The sequence below is a fragment of the Euprymna scolopes genome, chromosome 11, assembly GCF_053919585.1.
Source record: "Euprymna scolopes isolate OS-2025 chromosome 11, ASM5391958v1, whole genome shotgun sequence".
NCBI classification, from domain to species: domain Eukaryota; kingdom Metazoa; phylum Mollusca; class Cephalopoda; order Sepiida; family Sepiolidae; genus Euprymna; species Euprymna scolopes.
In genome coordinates this window covers 97364643-97391336 of record NC_136492.1, presented here as the reverse complement: position 1 = coordinate 97391336, position 26694 = coordinate 97364643, and the positions used below count along the sequence as shown (strand labels likewise).

At 31.9% G+C, this 26694-nt stretch overlaps 1 protein-coding gene across 2 annotated transcripts in view; it reads right to left on the bottom strand.

Moving 5' to 3' along the window:
- LOC145287976 (intraflagellar transport protein 80 homolog) overlaps positions 1-26694 on the bottom strand; it is a 510341-nt gene that overhangs the window by 46118 nt on the left and 437529 nt on the right. The window contains exons 18-19 of one of the 2 annotated variants that reach the window (XR_013869238.1): positions 14575-14641; positions 4593-4716 (exon numbers count right to left, since the gene is read on the bottom strand). Coding sequence is in view for 1 of the 2 variants with exons in the window: in XM_080135951.1 (XP_079992077.1) it covers positions 4593-4716 (124 nt within the window). In the remaining variant the exon portion in view is untranslated. The remainder of the gene's footprint in view (positions 1-4592; positions 4717-14574; positions 14642-26694) is intronic. The other variant, XM_080135951.1, reaches the window with a different exon arrangement.

Genomic DNA, 26694 nt, shown 5'->3' with positions numbered 1-26694 from the left:
CTCGTGAATTCCCGTCAAGCATGGATCGGGCAAGACCGGCAATCATCGGTGTCAGCTGAGCGTCGTAACAGACGCAGACTAATGAAAAAACAAAACAAAACAAAAAAAAAACACAAACAATTCGAAAAAAAAACAAAACAAAAACAAAACACAAATGCAAATAATTAAAAATAACAAAAAAAAACTACCTTGAAAAATGAAAATATGTTTACTTATTTTATTTTAGTATTTAATTTTTTTTTTTTTTTGCAAAATCTTTATCAACAGAAAGTTTGTTTTTTCTCTTCAAGAAAAGATTTTTTAACCATATAATTGTTAGTTGTAAGTACAAGTTTTTTTGTTTTCTTTTTTGTAACCGTATTTTTTTTCTAGTTTTTTTTTAATTATTATTTTCAAGACTTTTTGTTCAGTTATAGAAAAAAAAATAAATCTCAATTTGTTTTTTGAAAAAAAACTTCTTTTTTTTCAAAATAAATTGAGATTTTTTTTTTCGGCTGTTTATTGCTGGCGGAAGAACTTTCCTGAGATGAGGATATTTCCTTAGGAATCTTTTACTTCGGTCGACTGTTGAACGGCCATTGACAGCAAAGATGGAGGAGATGGGGTAGAGGAAATATTTTTTAGGGTTGCCATTTTGAACGCCCATAAATAAATCATTTTTTTTTTTACCATTGTTAGAATCTCCAATTTGGATCACGCAAAAAACGATCCCGTGCGTAAGCATATCCATTGTCTGCACTGTCCATTTTTACATCTCCAGGAGAAACCATCCTTTACAAACGATCTTTTTTTAAGCAAACATTTGAGTCTACAATTGTTGTAACTCAAGTTTTGGGAAAGCTATTTCTTTGCCTGACAATATGTGATTGTCTGCATCAATGTTTTCATTTCATGTTTGTTTTTCTAACATGCATAGATTTATTTCCTTGCCAGTAATTTTTCTGTTTGGCGAGTTTAAAAATATATTTGTTTGTTAGCTTTTGAGGGGGGAGAGGGGAAGGTTAGTCGCTTTATTCCAATTCGAATGTTGTCTGCTTCCATTTAGATAGTGCTTTTTCATTGGCTAATCATACTTCCAGAAATTGAATTACAAAAATAAATAAATAATAAATATATAACTAATCAGAAAACAAAAAGTCACGCCTCCCTTAATATCACCTTAAAAATTACTAAAAATATAACAGGAAAAAAAATTAAATAAATAAAATAAAAAGTCGAGTTAGCATTTCCACATTTGAACAACGCTCGGCTGACACCGATGATTGCCGGTCTCGCCCGATTCATACTTGACGGGAATTCACAAGAATTCCAGTCAAATTATGCAAGAGTACCATACATATATATATACAGCATAATCATGTTGATATTTTTTAATCAAATTGATTAATTGCCTGCTCTAGAAGGGAGCTCACTACAGTGAGCTTCACATGCCTCTCCGCAGTGATTTATATATTTATAATAAAGTTTAAAATACAAAAATCAAGTATTATGGTTCAGTTGTGTTCTAAACAGAAACATCCATTTTGAATGTGCCCCTGTCATATCAAAGAACTTACTGCTGATTTTATATGCCAGGCCGTTCTCTTTATGTGGTAATAAAACTCCTTAAATGCACTTGTGATTATAGGGTATAAGATATTTACTTTAGTCAAAATCGCCTGTTCATTCTTACATTAGATTTTGTTTATTATTATATTCATTATTATAAAGCCAATACACCATTAATTATTTTAGAAATGATGTCATGACATTAAAATTTGAGATGGTGACAAATTCAGATTTTCTATAAATATAAAAGCGAAAATGTATGAATGTTTGTATGTGTGTTCGCTTTTTCTGTATGTTCACAAAAGGCTTTTTTCAGAGAAACGGCCGGTCGCCTAACAACTTTTTATATCACATATAAATTGTAATATCTTACAGTTAACAATGAAGCTCGCCTGTCTATTTGATTTGCTCAATTTTGGGAAGATAAATATTCAACATTTGTCGCTTGCCGCATGTGGGTTAGTCTTTTTCCTATAACATCTTGGGAAGCGTTCCCGCAGTCAAACTTGACCTCATTAACTCATTAAAACGGGCACCTGCCAAATCCAAGTAATTAAATAAATTCAAACTCACGTTTATCGACGTGTTCACATATACAGCTGGAGATTAATGAGTAGATGTAGATGGTAAGCAAAGTGGGTGCAAATTAGAATGTCTTTTCCAAGAGCTTGGACTTATGTATTTATAGTGAGTCTAGGTTGTCTGGATTGTCTGCACGTACGCACCCACCTACACACACACTCACACACATGTTTATTTATTTTTTTGAAACGCTACTGTAGATTTCGTTAATTGATATATACAAGCATATAATGTTGGAAAAAATAAATAAAATGAAGTAAAATAAACGGAGGATATTCTTTTGAGCATTTACTTAACTTTTTCTATGTTTGTTCAAACATATTAAAATTTATTAAAGTATTCAGATTGTTCTTTTTCTTTCTTCTCTAACACCCATTCATACTCCTATATGCTCATACATACATACATACATACATATGATGATTGCAACGTCTTGTCAGACGAGTGCCACTCCCTCAGACATTTAAAATCCATGAGCCCAAATGCCTGAGGGAGTATCTATACAAATATGATGTTACAGAGTCTTAGCTTTGTACGACAGCTAAGTCTCTCTCTCTCGGTTCAAAATGTTGAGATCCAGCAACAATCAAGAGCAAGATAGCCAGCAACAAATTAAACTGCAGACCATAAAGCGGAAGACCATTACCCGCATTAGCGGGTAATGGTCTTCCGCTTTATGGTTTTTTAAATCAGAGATTTGCTTCTCCTAGAAAGGTTGCCTTCACCACGGCTTACGGGAGCCTTCTCCACCCCAATACATACACACACACACACACACATATACACGGTGCTAGTTGGCCGTTGACCCAGAAAAAGAGTTCATTCGCTCTACATACATACATACATACATACAGTAAGTCTTGGTATAGAGTGAAAGCATTGTCTTTAAATTAGAAGCCATCACAAAAATTGGGAGCTCGATATGCCGGTTACAGAAATCAGAGGTTAATAACGTTTAATGTTGGAAATGAAACTGAAAGATGTATTGCAAATGCTTAAACGAGGAGTTGAATAATAGTAAAAATAACAACAACAATAGCAATGATAATAATAATATATATATACCTACACACATACATGTATATCTATATATATATATATATATATATATATATATATACACACACATATATTAGTGATAATGACAATAATAATAGTGATAATAAGTCATAATAATAATAATAATAATGTTAAAAATAATAACAACAATAATAATAATAATAATAATATATATATATATATATATATATATATATATATATATATATATATTAAAACATGAAAAGTAATATAAACAAAAAATAAAAGCTAATGTACAAAGTTACATTTTTTTCCAAATCATGTACTGTAAAAAATTACACGATTTTATAAATAAGATAATCTATTAAGCGATAAATATTTTATGAGATAATTTTCCTCAATCAACGGTAAATTTTATGCATTTTATGGTTGGAAACCAAACATTCTCTTTGGATTTATCAACTAAAATTTATGCATGAACATTTGTAAAATTGATTGAGTGAATGCAAAACTGAATTTTTAATTTGTTACATTTATAACCCAATGACTTGCGGCAACTGCATCATCTTGGCAGAATTTCATAATCTTAAATGCCTATTAATAACGAATTAAATGTTTCATCTAAGTTGTTTTTCTCTGGTTTTCCTATCAAATACGGTTGCATTAATTATGCAAAATAAATCAAACGTTCAGAATTGAATGAAAGTGAAATGAAAATTCTCACAAATGTTTTACACAGCTTAATGTTCATTTTATAAAAATGTAAACCGTTGGATCACCCACTGAGTTTGGATTAAATTGTATCAATCAGGAAAAAGTAAGTTTGCAAAAAAAAAAAAAAAGTTAAATTTAAAAAAAGAAAAAGAAAAAATCCATATAAAAATCTATGGACTATTATAATCATCAGCTTACAGCCATATTACTTTTAAAGAGAGAGAGAGAGAGAGAGAGAGAAGGAAGTGAGATCAATAGAAATTGTATAAAAAAAGTGGAATATAGAAAGAGAGATAATGATAGAAGTTAGTAAGAGATGAGCCTCTTGAAGAATTAGTTGTCATATCTAGGTTTTATCATCTACGAGAAGATTATATACAATAATCATGCACTCCCTTAGTAAACTGCATATTTTGGACATCATAACAAATTATACATTGGCTTGTTACAGCAGTGTGTAGTAGACAAAGGTGGTAAAAATGAACAAAACCAGCAGCTGATTTCAAAGAAGAAAAATGGAGAATATAAAAAAGTCAAAAAAAAAAAAAAAGAAAAGAAATCCGTAATGAGGAGATGTGCAAAAGAAAACAAACATTTTGTTATGATGGTGTAGAGGCTTAATTAAATAAAGGAAGAATCTAAAAAAAAAAAAAAAAAAAGAAAAGAAAGTTAATTAAAAGAAACAAATGCAAAATAGAACAAAACTGAACCACTCTTTGCATACTTACTCCTTCACCATACTGAAGAAATCGTTTGTCGGTTTCCATTTTGTCAAATTTTTGTAGATATTTTTGTCGGTGGGCAAGGACTGTGTCGATGTGTGTCTTATGCTTTAAGGCCAGTTCAAGAGCACTGGAAAAAAAAAGAAGAAGAATTTAAACAAAACTAAATCAGAAAAAAAAATATGTGAATTTAAATTTGCAAATCAATAAATGAAGTAATCCAATTGATTTCTTTCACAAAATTAAAGCAATTTCACAAATATAAGTTTATACAAAAGACTGCTTTAGAAAGACACTTTCCTATATATAAATATGCCTAATTAAAATACTTATCTAGGTAGAAAACATCTCTCAGTCCATTCCTGACATATAGATGGTGCTGCTAATAAAAAATACCCATATAATTTTCATAAAATATTATTTTTATTTTATTATCGTTATTTTAATTTTTCATCTTCTCATGTCTTATTATTATGAATGACTTGAGACTTTTCCTAATTGTTGCCATTTAGGTGCCACCCAGCAAATATCAGATTAACATCAACTGATCCCCTCCATGCTTTAAGTAACCTACCATATGGCTTTAGGCAATCACTGTTATATGAAAGAGCACTTCAGATGTCATGTGTCAAAATTTGAGCTCAATTGGATTATTAGTTTACAAATTACAGTTTTTTTAAGTGAAAATTTTTAAAACAATAAAAAAAAACTTCAATTCATGTCCTCTGATAAGAAAAATTGCTGTTCAAGAAAAGCAATGGCTTGATAATGTTAGGTAAATGCCGGGTATATGGCATTTATTCAGTTATTGGTTTATCTATCTAATTGTCTATCTATCTAGAAAAGTAAACAACATTGAATCATGAGAAACAATAGGTTGAGTGGGAGTGCAGGTGCAGAGAGGGGGGGTCAAAGAGTCATGCTGTGATATGAATCAAACTTTGTGACTGATCAAGTTGCACTGGAAGGTATGCAAACAGGGACTGGATCTGATGCGTCAAGGGTTTCAGTTTGAAGAAGCTGAGGTAATTTTAGTGAGTTGGGTTTGGAGACGTGAAAGAGATAAGATGGGTTAAACACGTCTCCCCATAAGAGGGCGACAGTTTCCAAATGGATGCAGAGAAACCCAAACCAAGGATCGTCATTTACTCTAATGCCTGGGAGTGAATAAAAAATATATATACAAAAACATACAGCATCTTGTGTCCGTCTGCATGTTGTTATAACAGAACCAGCTTCCCAAGATGCTGAATCTCCCAGGAGGAGCAGCTGAAGACAGGTATGTCATGTTTGCATATTATAAATGTACTGTGAACTATATGTTCTGATACACACGCCATAACTAGAAAAGGCCCATAAAAAGGAGTTACATAAGACCATTAAAAATAAACTGTTAAATAATGCAGTTAAGATAACACACAAATTGACAAGACAAAACCATTATATATAACAATAAGTGTTATTCATACATGATTCTATTGAAAATAATAGGTAAGGATTCTTATGCTGACTTTATATGCAGTCGTACTGACACAAATAATGCTGAACGCTCAGGTCACTTAAATTCAGATATGTTTGTTCACCATGACACCATCCACTGTGGCTAGCTAAAACATGTAACCAGCAGTAGCATATATTTGCTAGTATCTTTAGATAAAGCTGTCTAATACAGGCACTATTTCATACATATTGCTGAGAAGAAACTTTTTTTATACATGAACCTGTCAAATAATGACACGTTTATATACACAAGGCTGCCAAACAGAGACATGTCTCGATACTTAAGACTAACTATGACACATTACAAACTGATGTCAAAGCAAGGCACTTTTCTATACATAAGCCTATCTAACCATAATAATTGCATGAAACTGACTAAGAGAATTCTAATACGAAACAATAGTTAATTGCCTTGATTTTATTATGCAGTGTCCATTCATTAGTCAGTATCGTATAAAATTTGTTTTTTAACCTCCATAAAAATAAATTTAGGAATTCATAAAGTAAAAAAATATCACAATGTAAGTAAAGCTTATCTTGTTTTGATATAGAGTACTTGAATTCAATACAACTGGATGCATATCTCTATATAAAGTTATGTGTATCTCTACAATTATATAAATGCAATTTGTCTCTGTGTGTGAGTGCGTTCCTTATAGACTCTGAAACGGCTCAACAGATTTTCTTTAAAATTTACAAAACTTTAGCGTATAAGTCTCGGAGTGATCTTAGTTAAGTTTTGTCTCAGAATACCACCGATAATTACCGATAATCGAAACCATTATTTTAATTTATTTATCATTAAAGCTATTTTTTCCATGTCGTTGCTTAGCAACAATGATAGAACAACAGACTGTGAAAATTCTACTGTGGGTACGTTGATAGCATGTTTTTTTTTTTTTGCATAACGTGGTGTGTAGGTTCAAACTCCGCACGTAAATTTCTTAATTTTTTTCATTAACTGCAAAGAATTTTATAAGACTTGAAAATTTACATGTTTTTTTAGGGTTTTTTTTTGCATGACATGGTCTGTAGCTCCAAACCCCATAGGTAAATTTCTTAATGTTTTGTTTTCATTAACTGGAAAGAAGTTTATATAAAATAATTTTATAGACGAAACAGTAGGTTCTCTAGAGTGCAATGTAGAATAACGCATATTTTGAACTAAGTTACTGCATGGAGGCATGTGAAGCTTACTCCTGTGTGATTTCACAGATTTTGATGACAATAAAAATATAGGAGTGTGAATCATCATTTAATCCCGGACAATGTTGGATCACTCTGCTAGTATGTTTATATCTTTGTATGTACAGGATTAAATCCTACACTAATAAACCTATCATTGAGAATTTTGGAACACAAATGCTAGGTCTAAGGAATGGTAGTGTGGGCTATATTTAGTTTGATTAAACTTCATGCAAAAAGGAATAAAAAGTGGGTAGATACTCTCTGAAAATTCAGATACATCAGAATTTTGAGGAAAATGATTTGACTAAATTTGATAACATATTGGGATCGTTTATGACAACTATTTGTTGAAGTTGGATTTAAAGACACCTAGGCTGTAATCCGCAGAAAAGCAGTCCTATGTTAATAAGTTCCACATCAAAGAAGCCCTGGGAAAGATGTTCTGTTTTTGGAAGTGTCGGCTGCTGCTAGGTACATAGAAGAAGAAAGGAAAATTTTTTTGTGGTAGAAGATGAATCCTTGCTGTGCATGTTTTACAAAGAAAAGCTCATTTGACCACCTTCCATGGAAATAACGATAGAGCAGAGAAAAACTATCAACATTCATCTGCGTTATGGGCATAAAAAATACTGAAACAGCACAAATTATAAACATGGACTTTTAATCACACATAGTAATAGTGAAAATTAATCACTGAAATAGTTTTCCAAAATTTATCTAAATTGATTTATATTAAAGAAAGTTAAATGAAGACCAAGTTAAATGTGGGCAGGTTGAAACGTGTCTGTTATATAAAAAGAAGACAGTACCAAACGAGGAAAGATTTCTTTCTAATCAAAGACACAAAGCCACCTGGAAATGTAAAGAACTCAAGTAATTGACTCCTAAACCTGAAAACAATTTTTCTTTTATCCTCCTTCATGTTTCACTCTTTTGTTCAGAAAATAAAATTAACTCCAGAAGAGTCCATTTTGAAACAAGATGGCTGCCATTCAACGGTGTTGTAATTGAAATGTAAAGCATTTTTCTAGGCACTATTCAGTATTCAATACTTTTAATTGGAAATCTTCAATATTTATTATTAAAAAAAATCTATGACTAGGGGGCAATATACAATAATATTAAAATTATGATGTATTCCAATTACAGTTCTTCGTTAAAAATTAATTTGAGAAAACTATTGAAAGAAACACATCACTTGTATAAACTGAATTATTAATTTATTTTAAGGAAGGATTTTTAAATGTTTCGATGCATAGTCAATTTCAAATCAGGTGTAATGGGATGTAGAATAAATGTTATTTTAAATCAATTCTACAGTTTTAGCATTTAGTATTGAAACTTTGTAAATATGACTTTATTATCTTCAGTGTAAAGGACAATGGCATTTATAGATACTTAATTTCCCTCGATTTCTGTCTTAATTTCTGGTAGCCTCGAGGTAGAATGCTAGCCTACTGAGTCAAGGTTAACTTTGTGACCGAGTTTGAATTTCCAGACTGGCAGTTATTGTCATTTCCCAGATTGATAATTGCATAAGCATGAAACTTGAATATTTGTAAGTATAAAAATCTATATAATATTTTGCTTGTTCTTTCTTTGGTTAATCCGTATGTTATGTATTGAAATATGCTAAATACAATTTTCGAAAGCCAAACTGCTTTAAATAAAAAAAAAAAAAAAAAAAAAAGGGGGGCCAAATTTGTGAAATTTGACATAAAAAAGACCAATCTGGCAACCCTAGACAAAGATATAAGAGCAAACTCCGTTTGATGTAGTCTCGTTTTCGAATATCATTATAATATATGATAATTGTTATAATGGCATGAGACAGGAACTTGCAGTAATTTTGACGTGCAGCAATTCTTTACTGAAGAAAGAAATCAGTAAAATATTAAGTAAAAAAAAAAAAGGGAATATTTGAAAGAACAGGACAAACAAATGAGGAACATTGTCTGCAATCTGGACTGGAGAAGTAAATTAAAGAGTGTATCTTACAAAGTGATTTTATTATTTGTATTGAACTATGTAGCACAATATTACTTTCTGAGTGTTTATTTAATCATTTCATTTGGTTCAGTTCTATATTTAAAACACAATGAACACTATATTTATTGATATTTTACGTTTATTGTTCAAAAACTTTCTCAAGATGATTGATGTGAAGAAAAACATACGAGTTAGATTTTCAAATCATGATGCGGATATTATGTGGGGAAAAAATTAAATGTTGATGAGCATATTAACAATTTTCAATTTTTCTTTATATATATATATATATATATATATATATATATATATATATATATATATATATATATATATATACTAGTGGGAGTTACCCGGGTGTTTGGAGGAGTGTGTGTTAAAAAAAACGTTGGCCATGCATTTGGAGGTGTAAAAGAAAAACAAAGTTTTAGTAGGAAGGTAGGATTGAACCTCAAAGCTTTGACGCGAAGGTGGAAATGAAAGGGGAAAAAAGCCAGACACCTAACCACCTCGCCACGAGAAATTGATAAGCATGTTAAAATAAGGTTTATAAAGTAAAATATACAGGTGCGAGGAAGTGGTGTGATGTTTGACCTAGTTTTGCTCTGCAAGCCAGTTACTGTTTCTCCCGCTTTTCATTTTTTGGAGACGCGGTGAGCTGGTAAAAGTCGGGCAAATTAAATACACACGAAACCCCCGTTGTCAAGTTGTAGATATTAAAAAGTTTTAAGAAGGAGCGACCCCCCCCCCAGAAAGCCTTGGAAAAAAGCCTTTTGCAGACATACACAAAAAGCGAACATACATACATACACAAATTTTGCCTTTTATATATATAGATGACTACTTCATTAAATCACATAAATTAATATATGAAAGTATAATTTTATGCGTAAAGTTTAAGTATTTACTTCAACAGTGCTCAATACATAGGGAGAGCTAGGTAGTAAGTTATAAAAATATATATGGCAATTAAGCTACACAGAATATTCTGCATTTTATCTATACTAGGATTCTTCAGGCTTATGTGAAGAGTTGTGGTTATCTCGCGTTTTTATATACGCACAGTCTATTGATTTTTAATTAGCCAATCAGCTTCCTAGTTTCAACGGCACCCCTCCTAATCAGCCAATGGGCAGACACTTACAGGACAAAGGCCGAGTTGACCTTAAGTTCAACCCTTCTTTTGTGTGTGCTTTTTTAACAGGGAGCATAGATATCTAGTGATCTGACCTGGTGTAGTTAAATGTGATTTTTTTGTCTATATATATTTTTTTTAATATTATGTTAGTTTATATATATATATATATATATATATATATATATATATATATATATTGATATGTAGTTTGCTTGAAGCATTGTGTGGGATAGGTATGTAGTAGGGATTTAGAAGGCTATCACAATGCGAGGAATGAGATATAGTCAGTTTTGGTGAGAGAAGACGAAAACAAGTGGCGATTTACAAATCAATAAGTACATACATATCTGTCTACATATATTTATTCAGTTGTATTAAATACAAATGTCTTACTTGTTATGTCTGTGACAATATCCATAATAAATTTCGGAAAAAAAATTCCCTTTTCAAATGGTGGATGTGACAGATAGATTCAAAACATGCTAGATGATGGAGCAGAAAATGAATTGAATGGCTGTGTGGAGCCTCGGAGCAAATGTAAGGAGGGGATTTATATGTATGGCATGTTTTAGGTAATTAACATATTTTTTGTTCTTCTAAATCTTTACTACACACACACACACACACAGATATGATAATTTATCTATATGTATATTTATTTTATTTATTTTCTCTCTCTCTCTATATATATATATATATATACACATAATATTTTCTATTATATATATATATATATATATATATATATATATATAAAAAGGTAATATAGTTTCCTTGAAGCTTTACATGTCATTTATCTAGACGGGTCATAGAAGGATATCACAATGCAAGAAGGGAGAATATGTCAACATTGATAAGGAAGATAAAAAGAAAATATGAAAGACATACTCCCAAATGTGGCAACAGTACTCTATCTTAGAATGTATATGGCTTTTTTACCAGTAGAGGATTGCAAAAGGAGTGAGATACTTTCTGTAGTGGTAGAATGAGCCTAGCATTTTCCCAGCATCCTTAGCAACAAGTACGATGTAAATATTCTACTTCTAGTCTGGAGTGATGTAGAGTGAAAGTCAGTCATAGTATCTTATCAAAACAGGGAATCCTCTTTAGAAAAGAGTGATCCATTACAGCTGAAGAAAAATGAGGATCAAAGCATTAGTGGTGAAAGGAGAGAATCTTGGTTTTAGATGTATTAAAAATAACTAGTCACTTTTAAATAAAGAGTTTGGAAGAGAAAAACTCAGATCTTGTCATACTTATGCCTGTATTGCCTTTCTCAGATGTAAGATGGATCACCAAACACCTTTAAAAGCTTTACATTATAGTAGCTTATGTTTCACCATTTTTTCAGCTGTCGTTTGTATCTTTATCAAATTACTATTTTTAATAGGATTTTGAAAGAAAGATTCAACTATTATCATAGTATTTAGTCATATTTTTTATCATAAAACTGTAACTAATTTTGCTAAAGTCATGTTTTTTTCATCTTTATTAGTGCATGTAAACAACTTCCAGGACGTTTAATCTTTTAATACATGAGTATTTGCTAAGAATTTTAAAGCCAGAAATGATTGCAAATTTCTAAGAGCCATGAAATAATACATCTTTTCTTTCAACTAGTAATCAAAAATTAAAATGGAAGATTTGTTTATAAAATAACTTTAATTTCAGAATCATTTTAAAAAATAATATTTTGTAAATTTTGTTTTATTTTAAATCATTGCATTTCTTAAATTTCAATAAATAATCGATTAATAGCAAAAAAATTAAAAAAAAAAAAAAAAATTACCAAAATATGAAATAATACATCTTTTCTTTCAACTAGTAATCAAAAATTAAAATGGAAGATTTGTTTATAAAATGATAACTTTAATTTCAGAATCATTTTAAAAAATAATATTTTGTAAATTTTGTTTTATTTTAAATTATTGCATTTCTTAAATTTCAATAAATAATCGATTAATAGTAAAAAAAAAATAAAAAAAAAATAAAAAAAAAAATCACCAAAATATGAAAGTTATATTTATGTGAGAAAAAAACAAAAAAACAACAAAAAACAAAACAAAAAAAAACATACACACTTGATATAACCCATTAAATCCGAGGGTATCTAAATATTTTATTATTGAGTTGAAACTTTGTGTAACACAAGTTGAAAGGAAAAGTTTATTTTTTTTAGAAAGCAGAATATTGACTCTCCTATAAATAGGACATTGGATACATGTGATATATTTTAGAATGAAAAAGAGGCAATACATGCAAGATAAAATTTACACAATTTTGGGTAAGGAGAAAATCAGTTCACACAAGGAGTTTTGGCAATAAGTTAGTGGCTTACTATCGCAAGACTCATTTATATAAGTTCATACATCATCAAACAAATAAAATTTTAGCAAATTTCATAAGAATTTTTAAAAGGGTTCCAACAACTCTCAGAGAGAAGAATTTTTATTGTTTTTGTTCTAGAGTAATTATGCAGTAAGCAGTACTTTTATATATTATCTTTAGATTTTAAAAAGAAATTATTTGGTGTCCTATTTATAGGACAGTGGGAGGAGCTAATAGATTAATACAAACATCGAGTGATAATTTGTACTTAGCTATCATCTAGCTAATAAGTAGGTCTTATAAAGAAGTGACAAGGTCGTCACTCATGTTGATATTTGTAAAGTAATGAAAACTATTAAACCGTTGCCTGAAAAGTAGACTTATTGCACACACAAAACAACTCTCAAGTTCTATGGCCTTGCACAATGTTTGTAATGTGAAGTAAAACCGAGTGACCATCATTAACTAACAACTAGAAAAGCACTTGCTCCAAGTTTGCCGGTTCTACTAATAAGAGAGAACTTCCTGGTTATTGTAGACACAACACATTAAAGTAGCTAAAAGTCTTCATAATGAGCCATATCATATAAGTAGCGGCAAATGTTAACATAAGTATTCTGTTATTTGGAAGAGCAGAAACAATTGTCTGACAATGAGAGTCTGTTAACCTCAACAATTTTAATGGTTCCTATAATTCTAACAATATCATTCTATACAATGCTCATTCATATCATGTTCTATTCAATAGTGGAACTGTGTCATTTTTCAAAACCTCAAAGTGGAAAGATGTAAACAGCAGAATCATGGCAAACACTTCACTTTGACGATCATCTAACTTTAAACACAAACTGGTCACAAGGTCAGGTGCGGTTTTTAAAAGCCAGCACACTAGGAGAAGCACACTCTGACCTATAACAAATGCTTGAGCAGCCCCGTTGGTATTTTCCAGTAGAAGTGCCTAAGACAATTAGCAGTAACTAGATATGATAAAGCCAGAAAAGGTGAAAATTTGGACTGAATGCGACAATACCTTAACAAAGCGATTGTTAAATTGAGCAGTTTTTCACATGTATGGTGTAACTTACTATCAGTTGTTTTTTTTTTTTTTCGGTACTTATGCAGAGCAGGTACTGTGCTGAAATAATAACGTTATTATTATTACTTGTAAAATTGAGAAAATCTGTGTTTGATCTTTGCATCTAGAGCCCTACAATTTCATTCCTGGACAGACCCCACACATATCGGATATATTACGATGAATAAGTAGTATAAGAAACTGTCTACAGTTCACATGAAACTTCATCATTGGTAATATAATAATATATTAAGTAGATATTTAAACCTTTGTAGTCATCTTGGTAAAAACACTAAAAATGCAAAATCTCATTCAAACATTAAAAAGAAATGGATTCCTACTTTAGCTTTATACCTGCAACTATGGATCGCTTATGAATTTAATATTACTCCTAGAAACTTTCTCTTTCAGAAAAAGTTAGCTCAACCTCACCCTTGTTTTTTTTTTTTTTTCCCTTCTTTTTTCACCGAGCAAGCATAGTTTAGCTTTTCCTTTCAACAAGTTCGGATTCTTTTTAAAATTTCATGTTAAATCATACAATACTATCGATAATAATATTGAGCACGATAATAAATTAGTCAGTGAATGGAATATGTGGTATGAGAATTGGTTGCATATGTCTAAGGTGTTTTGGTGTTTTGGCAGATTGTGATTCTGTTGGTAGGTAAAACATTAAGTTTTGTTCTTTAGAAAGAGATTGTATAAATAAAAAAAAAAAACAACTTTTAATAAATAAGGTAAGTTGATAAGCAAACGGAGAGGAGACTTACTTGATTTTTACAAGTATGGAAGTTCTTGTCCCTCTCCTTCCCAGAAGAGCTACCATTAAGGAACATACTGTGAGAGTAAGCAATAAAAATTTAATAAAATACTTTTGTTTTCTTTGTGAAGAAAATAACCCCCTTATAAGCAGCTGACTAACTCCTCAAAGATATTAAGTTTGGTTTACATGCCATGGCCTGGAAATAAAATGGTTGGCAGAGCTCGAGTTTTATGTAAAAATAAAAATACAATTTGAGTAGGAAAAACATTGTTTTCTTAAAAGTAATTATAATTAATGTGCATGAAAAAACCAAAGGTAGCTGGTAGATATAAAACCATTTTTCAATTGTGCAGGTATTAGTGTCCCAAACTCGCCTTTCAAATTGGTACTGCTCTAATAATTTTTTTTTAATAAAATAAAAATTTTCTTTTGAAGAAAACATTTTTTTTTAAAATAATTACACAACATTTTCCTTTTTAATAAGTGCTTTGTTTTACATTTCGTTACAGCTTCACTAAGTTTCTGTTTTTGCATAAAACTCAAATATCACCTGATTTTCTTTCCAGGCCATGACATGTAAACTTTACCCTAAGATTTTGGTATGTGGCATTCCAACAAGTTGAAAGTGAGCCTCTTTAATGAAGACAATGGCTACAGAACACAAAACAATTTTCATTAAAAACAAAGTGAAGTATCTGCTCTGGTGCTACACTTAGTCTATTCTATCCTTAGTCAATGAAGGAGAAGTCCTTCTTGCTTGAGGAACTTTTATTTTTGTTCTGATCCACAGTGAACGTTTTTGGGAGCTGGATTTTCTTCACATGAAAACCGGACCTTGTGACTTACTTAGGGAGACAAGTCAATAGGGAAAATCAAACATAAAAACAGTAATGCAAAATGTTAATCTATCATGAAACTCGAATTGTGAAATCGACAAATAATACTATTCAGATTAGTCAGTCTTATACCGTGACCTAAATAAATATAGATTCAGGCCCATGCACTAAAAAATGATGTTATGTTTGAGGTCCTAGCAAACAAGATCTGTCAAACAGTCAGATTGTCGATAATAAAGGATTTGTACAAATTTTCACAGCTTTTTAGCTAACTACTAACATGATAACATTTATAACCGTATTTCTATCTTTCCTTTTTTTTTTTTTTAATAAAAGTTAATCCTTTCTCGAATTTTATAAATTATTTTTTCTAACTATAATGAAAAAAATGCAATTAATGTTAGGTCCCTCCATCTTAAAACCATGATTTTTGTGTTAAAATGTTTACGTTTTTTACAAATAAAATAGATGTTAATTTTTTTTTTCTGATAAAAATACTGTTTTCATTTTAAGAACAATTCACTTTCTGAACGTATATACTATTCACTGGATAAAGCGGGGGAGGGCAGAGCGGTAGCTCTAGATATATCTAAGGCTTTTGACAGGGTATGGCACAAGGGTCTCCTCAGGAAAATTAAATCATACGGTATCACTGGTAGAATACTTAGCATAATTGAATTCTTCTTAGACAAGAGAAAAATCCAGGTTGTCCTCGACGGTCGAACATCTAAACAGTGTGATATAAATGCGGGAGTGCCTCAGGGGTCTATTCTTGGACCTCTATTGTTCCTGATATTTATTAATGACCTCCCCGACAAAACTGCCTCTGAGATGGGTATATATGCTGATGACACTACACTCTATAAAAGGCATGACAGGAAAACAAATGAACACATATCTAAAGAAATGGCAAAAACACTAGAGGATGACCTCCAATCTGTAGTGGAATGGGGACATAAATGGATGGTCACATTCAATGCTGCCAAAACCAAACTGGTTTCCTTCAATAACTACAAGAAACCTTCTCTGCCACCAATAGCAATGGCCAGTGACTCCCTGTCTGAGAGTACATCTTTCAAACTGCTTGGCCTAACGTTCACAGGAAACATGAGCTGGAACAATTATATTGAAAACATTGCCAGGGCCGCTGCAAAAAAGGTAGGATCTCTCTATCGTGCTAGAAAACTACTGACACCTGAAAGTATCCTGTATCTCTATAAGGCCACCATTCGCCCATGTATGGAGTATTGTTGTCACATCTGGGCTGGTGTGTCTACTACTAGTCTCTCGCTCCTAAGAGTCGCCAATCTGATAGGCCCTGAACTGGCATCTAAGCTTCAGCCTCTGTCCCATCGATGAAACGTTGCATCCCTCTGTTTGTTCTACAAGTATTTTAATGGTGAGTGCTCTGACGAACTGCAGACACTTGTGCCCCCACGTCGCAGACACCCTCGACAAACCCGACAGGCAGCTAAATCCCATCCCCACACAGTAGAGATCCCTAGATGCAAAAGATCCTTCTACTCCAGTAGTTTCTTCCCCAGAACCGCTAGACTCTGGAATTCCATTCCAGGATCATGCTTCCCTAACTGTACTGACATGCAGAAGTTCAAGTGCAACGTGTACCGACATCTTGCTGTCCAAATCCCTACATAGTGCCCCCGTATTTGCTGACCCTGATAGTAGCCCCCTACATCTGAGTGGCAATGTGCCTTGTTTGGGGTGAAAATGTAATAAAAAAAAAAATATATATATATATATATATATATTTATAATGTATATATATATATGTGCGTGTGTAAGTCTCAAAATATATATATAGGAAGTGAGCATGTGTGTGTGTATATATATATATATATATATATATATAATTTTTTTCTTCACTTATTTTTTTCTTCTTCTTCACTCATTTTTCTTAATTACGCCTTGTCTCGGCAGACAGGTCTTAAATTTCTTCCATTTTTTTATGCACATCTTATCTTTCTTTTAATAATATTATTCGAATTCATTCCCTTTTCCTTGTACATATTTGTGAATTATTCCACAGATTTCTGCCTTTTGCATTACTTTGGATCATCTTCCAATTACGCGATTCCCTTGGAATTTACTTGTGCCAATGGAAATTTAACTAACTTTCTTGGATTTGCATTTTTGAATTTTACCGTCATTGGATACTTTACCCTTCACCTGACTATCCATTCACTTGAAATCACTTTTTTCTTCACCCTATTCCCTCTGCTTCACTTTTTGTTATCAAGTAAGATCTTTGACTTACTTGCAGTTTCATCAAATACTTTTGCAAGCAAAATCCGATCCTGCATTTTGCTAAATTCTACCCTCTGATGAGAAGGAAAGTATTTCTTCAAAACTCCACAGATTAAGGACAATCCACTTATTTAGTGTTTCCTTTTCAAATTAAATATGTTTTTAACTCTTTTTCAAAGTGTTTTTAACATGTTTTTTTAACTACTTGCTCTTATTTGGTTACTGTATTTTGGGGAAAGAGTTCTGACAAAGTGCTCGATTACAAAGAAAAACCTTTTCGATATAAGAGCTAAATATTTGTTTATTAATTATACAATGTTTTTCTGAACTTCTGTATAATTAATAAGTATATATATATATATATATATATATATATATATATATATATATATATATATATATATGATGATGATGATGATGATGATGATTGCAACGTCTTGTCAGATGAGGCCCACTCCCTCAGACACCATGAGCCCAAAAATTACTTTTTTTTTTTTTTTTTTTTAGTCCTACCGGTGAATTCACATGCTCAAGCAGGCATGCCACTGAAGACGGTCATTGAGATCAATAATTACATGTTTCCAGCATTTCAAGCCTCCACATATCACAACTTTTCCATTGCCACAGGATCATTTTTATAGACAAATCCCTGAGGGAGTATCTATACACAGATGATGTTACAAAGTCTTAGCTTTGTACGACAGCGAAGCCTCTCTCTTGGTTCAAAATGTTGAGATCCAGCAACAAGCTAGAGCAAGATAGCCAGCAACAAGTTAAACTTCAAACCAGCTTAATGCGCGTACTGGTCTCTGGTTTTTTAAATCAGAGATTTGCTTCTCCTAGAAAGGTTGCCGTCACCACGGCTTACGGGAGCCCTCTCCACCCCAACACACGCACACATACATACACACAAACACACACGGTGCTAGTTGGCCGTTGACCCCGAAAAAGGGTTCAATCGAACTTTGGAAGGTCTTGTTTTTAATCCTTCAGGGAGACTAGCCACCCTCATCACCAAACAAGTCTGGTGGTGGTGACCCGACCATAAGGCAGGTAGTTCTGGGTTACATGGTACCAGTAGCATATGACATGATCTGACACAACATATATATATATATATATATATATTTAAATAATGTGTGTGTGTGTAATAGTCTCCAAATACATATATATATAGCAAGCGCGCTACACAAAGAATTTGCTAGGCTAACTGTTAGTCTGATCAAAATTCCTTTGATGGAATGAAACACTTATGATATTAACGTGTATATAGTTTAAAACACGGAATGAGATTTCAAACAAAATGGTAGACCAGCGATAAGAGTTCTGTTTTCTTTCCAATAAAACTTGTTTACATCAAATATAAATAGAACTTCCTATTTCAGTCACGTAAATTACTTCATGAAATTAGTTTAGACACTACTCCTAAACTTTTTATTTACTAAAACCATGATTTTGATAGAAATAATTGTGCTCATGCAGAGCAAGTACAAATGCTATTTTTGATAGTATTTGTAAGTTAAATTCAAGTTTTATGATATCTTTTATTAAATTGAAAGTACAGAATAGTTACAAAACACTCTCTCTTCCTATGTATTTCTAAATAATAACGTTATTGTTTCAGCATAGTACCTGCTCTGCATAAGTACCGAAATAATAAAAACCACTGATATTTTTTTTTTTTTTTTTTTACACAGTGATCACCACTTATCAAGGCCCGGAAGCCACTCAGGGATAAGGGTTATTGCAAGTACATTACGTTAGTGTGGAGATTTGATAAAGTGTTTACTTAAGGGGGCGGTTTATTAGGAATTTGTTAATATTGGACTTGAAGACATCCAAGTTGTAGTCCGGTGGGAAGCAGGCAGACGGAACAGAGTTTCACAGGCGTGCAGTTCTAAGAAAGAAGCTTTGTTCATGGAATCTGCGTTTTGATTTAGGCACAGATATAGAGTGGGGGAAATTTTTCACAGTGGATTCAGCTAGACGGGTGTTTTTCGTGAAAGATTGGTGAGGGGGGACCAGAGATTGGAGTTCAGACGAGCACCTGCCATGGAAATAACGATAAAACAAGGATAGGCTCACAACGTCTCTTCTGTGGGAGAGAGGTTGCAAGGTAGAGAAAAGGGCATCCCCCACTAAGCCACGAAGTCTATTTTGTACTCTGTCAAGGCAGGATAGGCTGTTTTTAGCAGCTCCTGCCCAGATATGGCAACAGTATTCCATCCTTGGACGTACTTGGCTTTTATACAGATAGAGAATTGCATCAGTAGTAAGATATCTTCTGGAGCGGTAGAAGGATCCCACCATCTTTCCAGCGACCTTGGCAACAGACTTGATGTACGTGTTCCATTTCAGATCAGGAGTAAAGGTCAAACCCAGAAGCTTGTCAAAACACGGGGCCTCACCCAGACGAGAGCCATCCATCACAATTGATGCCAGATGGGGATCAGAGCGTTGATGATGTAAGGATAGGAGTTTGGTTTTGGATGCATTAAAGGTAACCAGCCACATCTTCCCCCACTGAACCACGCGCTCGAGATCAGAGGAGAGAGAATCAGAGAGAACTTTGTCATTTACAGCCTTTGATGTGTTGCCGTAGATGGTCGTGTCATCAGCATAGATGTCAACGAATGATTTAAGTATGTGTTTAGGTAGGTCATTGATGTAGATCAGGAAGAGAGTTGGGCCCAGAATTGACCCTTGAGGGACTCCAGCATTTATATTGCAGGCCTCCGATTTTTGTCCATCTACCACTACTCTTATGAGCCTATCGGAGAGAAATGATTTAATTATTGAGAAAACATTTCCAGTTATACCATAGCTGGAAATCTTGTGAAGTAGACCCTTATGCCATACCTTGTCGAAGGCCTTTGATATGTCAAGAGCAATTGCCCTAGAAAGGAAGCCTTTGTCAAGAGATTCACTAATCCTGTGGGATATAACCGTCAGCACATCTGCGGTAGATCTTGCAGAGCGGAAACCATATTGTGTGTCACTAAGAAGGTTATTCCTGCTGAGGTGGTTGACTATTTCTCTATTTAAGATGGATTCCAGCAACTTACTCATAACACACAGGAGACTTATAGGTCTGTACTGAGAGGGAGATGACTTATCACCTGAATTCTTAAATACAGGGCAAACTGACGAGGTCTTCCAGGGAGTCGGAAAGCACTTCTCCTTAAGGCAGCTCTTAAATAGTTTTGTAAGTATGGGAGCAAGTTCTGGTTGAAGTTTTTTTAACACTATAATTGGGATGCCATCAGGGCCAGTTGCTTTACTGGAATCTAGGTTCTTGATTAGCTTGGCGACCTCATGCATGGATATTTGTATGTTACCTAGCTTGTTCTGTGTTATAGGAGGAAATATGGGGAGTTGATGTTGATATTAAATCATGCTATAGATGTGAAATGACGAAATGAAAACTGTTGAAAAAAAACATAGGCGCCATCTTTATAAACTTGAGCTATGGTTAAATTGTAGTGTCTTTTATTTTATAGCTAGCACCTACATATTTATAAAGAGGGCTACTTTATTTTTCCAGCATAACCTTTATTTACACATACTATTCATCAACGTCAATGAGATTTGTTCTCATTTTTTTTCAATAAAAATGGTTTATATATTGTCCTGAAGTGTTAAAAATTAATACAATTAAAAGAAAAAAATAATTCACTATAATAACTTATTTAAAGATTTATTTGTAAAATAAATAAATATTTACTTATCTTTAAAAGTAAATAAATATTTCTTTTAAAGAAAAGAAAAAAAGACATAGTTTAAGCTTTCTTAATTTTAATAATAAATGAATAAACATTGAAGCAAAAATATATAAATAACTCTTACTTTACTGTATTTCCTCAGTAAGAAATTCTCTCTTTTAATTGCATGTGTTCAAATGGAAAGTAATTCCTTTTTTTAGGAAATGAAAATTTGGACGATTTTTGTAATTTTCCTCTGCAATTCGATACAATGGAAAAACTTCCAGTCATGCCTTCAGACTTTATTCTATGACATCAGGTAACATGACTTTTGTGCAAAGGCCATCTTTATGTAGGTCACGATTATACTCTCTGTTAGATTATCATATTTTGTTTTTTCTCAAGAATATATTATTATATTAAAGATTCACCACTTATCAAAGCTAACATCCACTTGAGGATAAATATTAATAAGATTACCAGCTGAATGATGAAACAGTATTTATGAGAGAATTGTAAACAATGGACAGAATGGATGACAATTGATTACTTAGGAAAACACCTCAATAAATATTTATTGACATTGAAATCAACCATGCAGGGTAGCAGTCCTTTGGTTGTGTTTCACGAATTGAAAGTTCTTGGAAATAAACTGTTTTGTTCTAGGTATACATGTATGCCCTTGTTACTGATGAGCTTAGTCTTATTAGACTAGACTAGTGATTGGGAGAGTTGGAGAAATATACAAGAGTATGAGTTATTAGAAGATTTTGTAACAAAACGTTTCATTTTTACAAATAAATTCTTGTAGGGTTTAGTAATCAACTGTTTGTCATTGACCCTTGAATGACAGCCATCTTGTTTCAAAATGGAAGCTTATAAAATTAATTTTATTTTCTGAACAAAAGAAAGAAAAAGAAAAGGAAAATAAGAAAAAAGTTTTTTCAGCTTAAGAAGTCAATTACTTGATTTCTTCGTATCTTCAGGCTTTTAATTAATGGCTGCATGCTTTAAAAAAAAAAACAACAAAAATTCCATTTTTTTTCAGTCGTCACTTAAATTTCTTTAGTATCAATTTAGCAATATTTTTTAGTAATCATTTTTATTATTACTTGTTCTTATAGTTTTCCTTTCATTTATAGAAATTGAAGTAGTTTTGTCATAGACTGCGAGACAACAAAAATAATATGCATGTCTAGTTTGAATTCCAAGCAATAGCAAACAAATCTCATGCGTATTTAACATTCATATGTGCAAATGCATTTTTCATTTTTTTCAAACCTAACTTTCATATGCATGTACAGAATTGTGAATACACTGAAAAAAAAAAAAAAATCCGGTTATGTGTTTTAACTAGTTGTCAAAAAAATATGTTGATGTTTTTTGCAAAACTGTCAATAAATTTGAGAAAGACATATTTTTTACCTAAACCGATTATAAAAAGAAATATTGCTTGCATTATAAAGAAATAAATAAGATTATAAAATATTTTCTTATGAAAGGGTTCCTCAAGACATCACTATTATTGGAAGCGGTCCACAAATAAAAAAAAAAAGATTGGGAAAGACAGCATTAGATCCCAAAGTTCTGCAAAGATGGATATCATAAGAATTGACTCCATTTCTTTTCCCATGAGAATTGTCTTGTTAAGAAAACTTGAACTATTAGATATTCAAATTCTGCATTAAATAAAAAATCTTACACTTTTTCAGCCAACAAATAATAACTACATAAATCCGCCATTGGCTAAACTAATAAAAGGTTTTAATTCTGGTTGATTTGCATTCTGCGAAAATCTCCAATAAACCATCTAGTAGCCAAAAGGGCATCTTAAGAATTGGCTGTTATTACAAATCATATCAGGTTGCAAGTTAATCCATACACACTAGACTTGCAGGCACAAATAACAAAACCTACCTAATTGTAATAATGCAAAAATAAAATGTCTGCAATAACAAACTTACGAAAGATAAAACAAGACTCTTGACCTACTTTATTGGAAACAAAAACAAACATTTCTCTTAAACGTGCATTAAAAACACAGGTTTTATTTTTTTGGCCTATTCACTGTGTAAAGAGACTCAGGCAAACTGATATATCTTACTTCAGGGAATATAAGACATGAAGTGTTTTCTTTTGTACATATACTTTAAGATGTCAGAAAGTAGCTACAAAATAGTATGTGCAGTGATCATAACAATAAGGGCATCTAATCATAAATGGTTGATTTACAACCAAAGATAAGTTATTTTCCTGATCATAGCATTTTTTTATTTTTTTAATTATTGATTAAGTATCAATCATTTTCAAAATATAAAAATTTGCTTTCTACAAGTTAGTGTTCATTCAGATATTGCCTGGGGTTGTTTTGATATTTAATTTTAGTTTAGCTTTTTTTTTTTTTTTTAGCTATGCAGTTTGTTTTATATCAACTTATCTTTTTAAAACTATGAATTTTTAAATAAAATTTAATTATTATAGTATTCCTATTTATTTGCCTCCCAATGAGAGCAGAGTTAGACACAAGGTCGGATTTAAATATGGGGAAAATCCAGTTCCTCAAAAAGAGGTACTCTAGATAGAAACAAAAATAAAATTTTTCTCAGTCATAAAGGATTTCTCCTCCATTGATCAAGGACAGAAAAGATTAAGTGTAGTATATGTGCTGATACTACACAGTGATCTTCGCCAGAAGCCATTAATTAATCAATTGTACAAACTTATTACAAAACTATAACTAATTTTGTTAAAGTAATTCTCTAAGCTTTATTTACAAAAGGTATTGGCTCTAAACAGTTTCAAAAACCTCCATTATTTGAATACATGAGTTAATTGTTAATACTTTTAAAGCCAGAAATGATTTTGAGCCTAGCAGTTTAAATACTTCCAATTTCTTTTTAAATTTAAACAAGCAATGAAGTAATTTTTTCAACTATTTACAAAAGATTATGATCTGTGGCACAGGTTTTGGCTTCAGATTGTGTATTTTGACCACAATAACCGCTTTTCAAATTAAAATGAGCCATAAGTAATTTGAAAAGTGGCAAGAACAGAACCATTAATATAAATGTATCTAAATTGGCCAATGAAAAAAAATGGATAAAATTATAAATGCTATGAAGAGGTCATCAGTTAACAAGCATTACTTAATGGATTTTGGGAATGAAAGCTAAAGACATGAGTTAACAAACAAAATATATTTATATCAATAATATTACAGAGATGTAAAATATAGTTTGAAAAATCAAAGTTTGTTGAAAGGTTAAAGTTCTTGAATAAGAAATTAACAAGAACATCAAAAAGTTCAAAGTTCTGTTCTTTTGAAACGAGTTTTATTAGTTGGAAAATATTAAGTTAACACATTTCTTTGAAACCTTTGACTTTCTTTTAAAGGTGAAGAGGAAAGCTTATCAAAATGAAGCAGAGAAAGAAAGACAGTAGTTCACTTAAGTGTCCCTTAAATTTTGTTTATGTTGCTATTGCACTTTTTCTAATGCATTTTTGATTTCAATAAATATTTGATTATTAAATAATAACAAATAATAGTAAGTCATGCAGAGAAAAAGTGCACATACTGATAGGCATACAAGAAGAGTTCACATACCTTTGTTAATGTAGAGATTGTTGACCCCCCCCCCCGATCGGTTAGGTTGTTTATACAACCTGTGCTAAACAGGAACCTTCTTTCCCATCCACGATTCCACTCCATATAATTTGTGTTAATATCCATCAGACAATTTATATAGTTATAAAAGTGAAATTGTATGTGTGTGTGTGTGTGTGTGTGAGTACATTTCCCTACTAACCTACTCTGTCAATTTTCAGTCTAGAGCCTCGAGATTTGACATAAGGGTATTGAGATTTGGGAAAATCTTTTTAATCGGTTTTTGGCCAGAAATTTGGCTGTTAAGGGGTCAAAGTTCAACGATTTAGCCTTTGAAAACTCTACTAAATTCCTCCAACAATTTTGGATCCAAACACTTAAAATTTTAGATGTAGGTTACTCTGATACGGATCAAACTTTTTGATTTGATTTGAGCCCAAAACAATAAATGTTAAGGGGTCAAAATTGGGATCAAAATTTTAAAAAATTTGACCGCTGCGGTCTCTACCAAATTATTCAACCAATTTTTGGTCTAAACATTTGAAATTTTACATAAAGTATATTCAGACATAAAGCAAGCTTTTTAATCGGTTTTTGGCAGAAAATTTGGCTACCAAGGGACCAAAGTTAAAAAGATTTGACCTTTGCGGTCTCTAGTAAACTATTCAGCTAATTGTTGGTCTAAACATTTGAAATTTTACATAAAGAGTATTCAGACACGCAGCAAGCTTTTTAATCAGTTTTTGGGCAAAAATTTGGCTGCCAAGAGGTCAAAGTTGAAAGAGTTGACCTTTGCAGACTCTACCAAACTACTCTGCCAATTTTGCATCTAAAGACTTGAAATTTTAAATGTAGGTTACTTGAACAAGAGTCAAACTTTTAATATATGCACATAAAGTAATGAACAGTACATAGGGCCCGAACAAAGCTGGGCTGAACTGCTAATAAAAAATAATAATTTGCTATAATTTTAGATTAAGGATCCATTTCATAACACAAATGAATGACAAGTGTGCAAAAAGTAAGAAAAAAAAAATCAAAATATTTTTAGCAACGTTTTTTTTTTTAATTAAAATATCTTTCTCTGCTCAGAAATTTTTTCAGAATCCAAAATTATTAAACAAACAATGCTGAACACACACACACACACACACACACACACACACACACACACACAGTCAGTGTAAATTATGCATGTGTAGTAGTAGTGGTATGGTAAAAGTAGTAGTAGTAGTATGGTAAAAGTAGTAGAGCCAAAAATTGTTATTGGTTTTTCAAACAGTTTATTTTTATTTTTTTATTTTTTTACAAACATTACTTTTTATCAAGACCAATATGTCATTCACGGATAATGGTTATTGGGTTGGCCAGGATTAGGGTTCGAGCTAGGGTTAGACATTGAGGGACTTTGTTACAATCGTTGTAACTGGTAGATAAATTCTTTAAGACGACGGCTCAACAAATATTGTTTACATTGGGTTTGAAAATGACAATGTTATAGTTATCTAAGAAGCAGTACCGTAGTACAATGTTCAACATATTTTAGGAAAGAAACTGTTCGTAGAAATTTTGCTTAATGGAATAAATCAATCACTTTGGCTAATGGGAAAATCTATCAACATTTGAACAGAAACGATGAAAATGCATTTCAGAAGGTAATCATTAAAAAGCTAAAAATTCTATTCACGTAATTTGCTATAAAAAAAGCCTCATCATTTTGG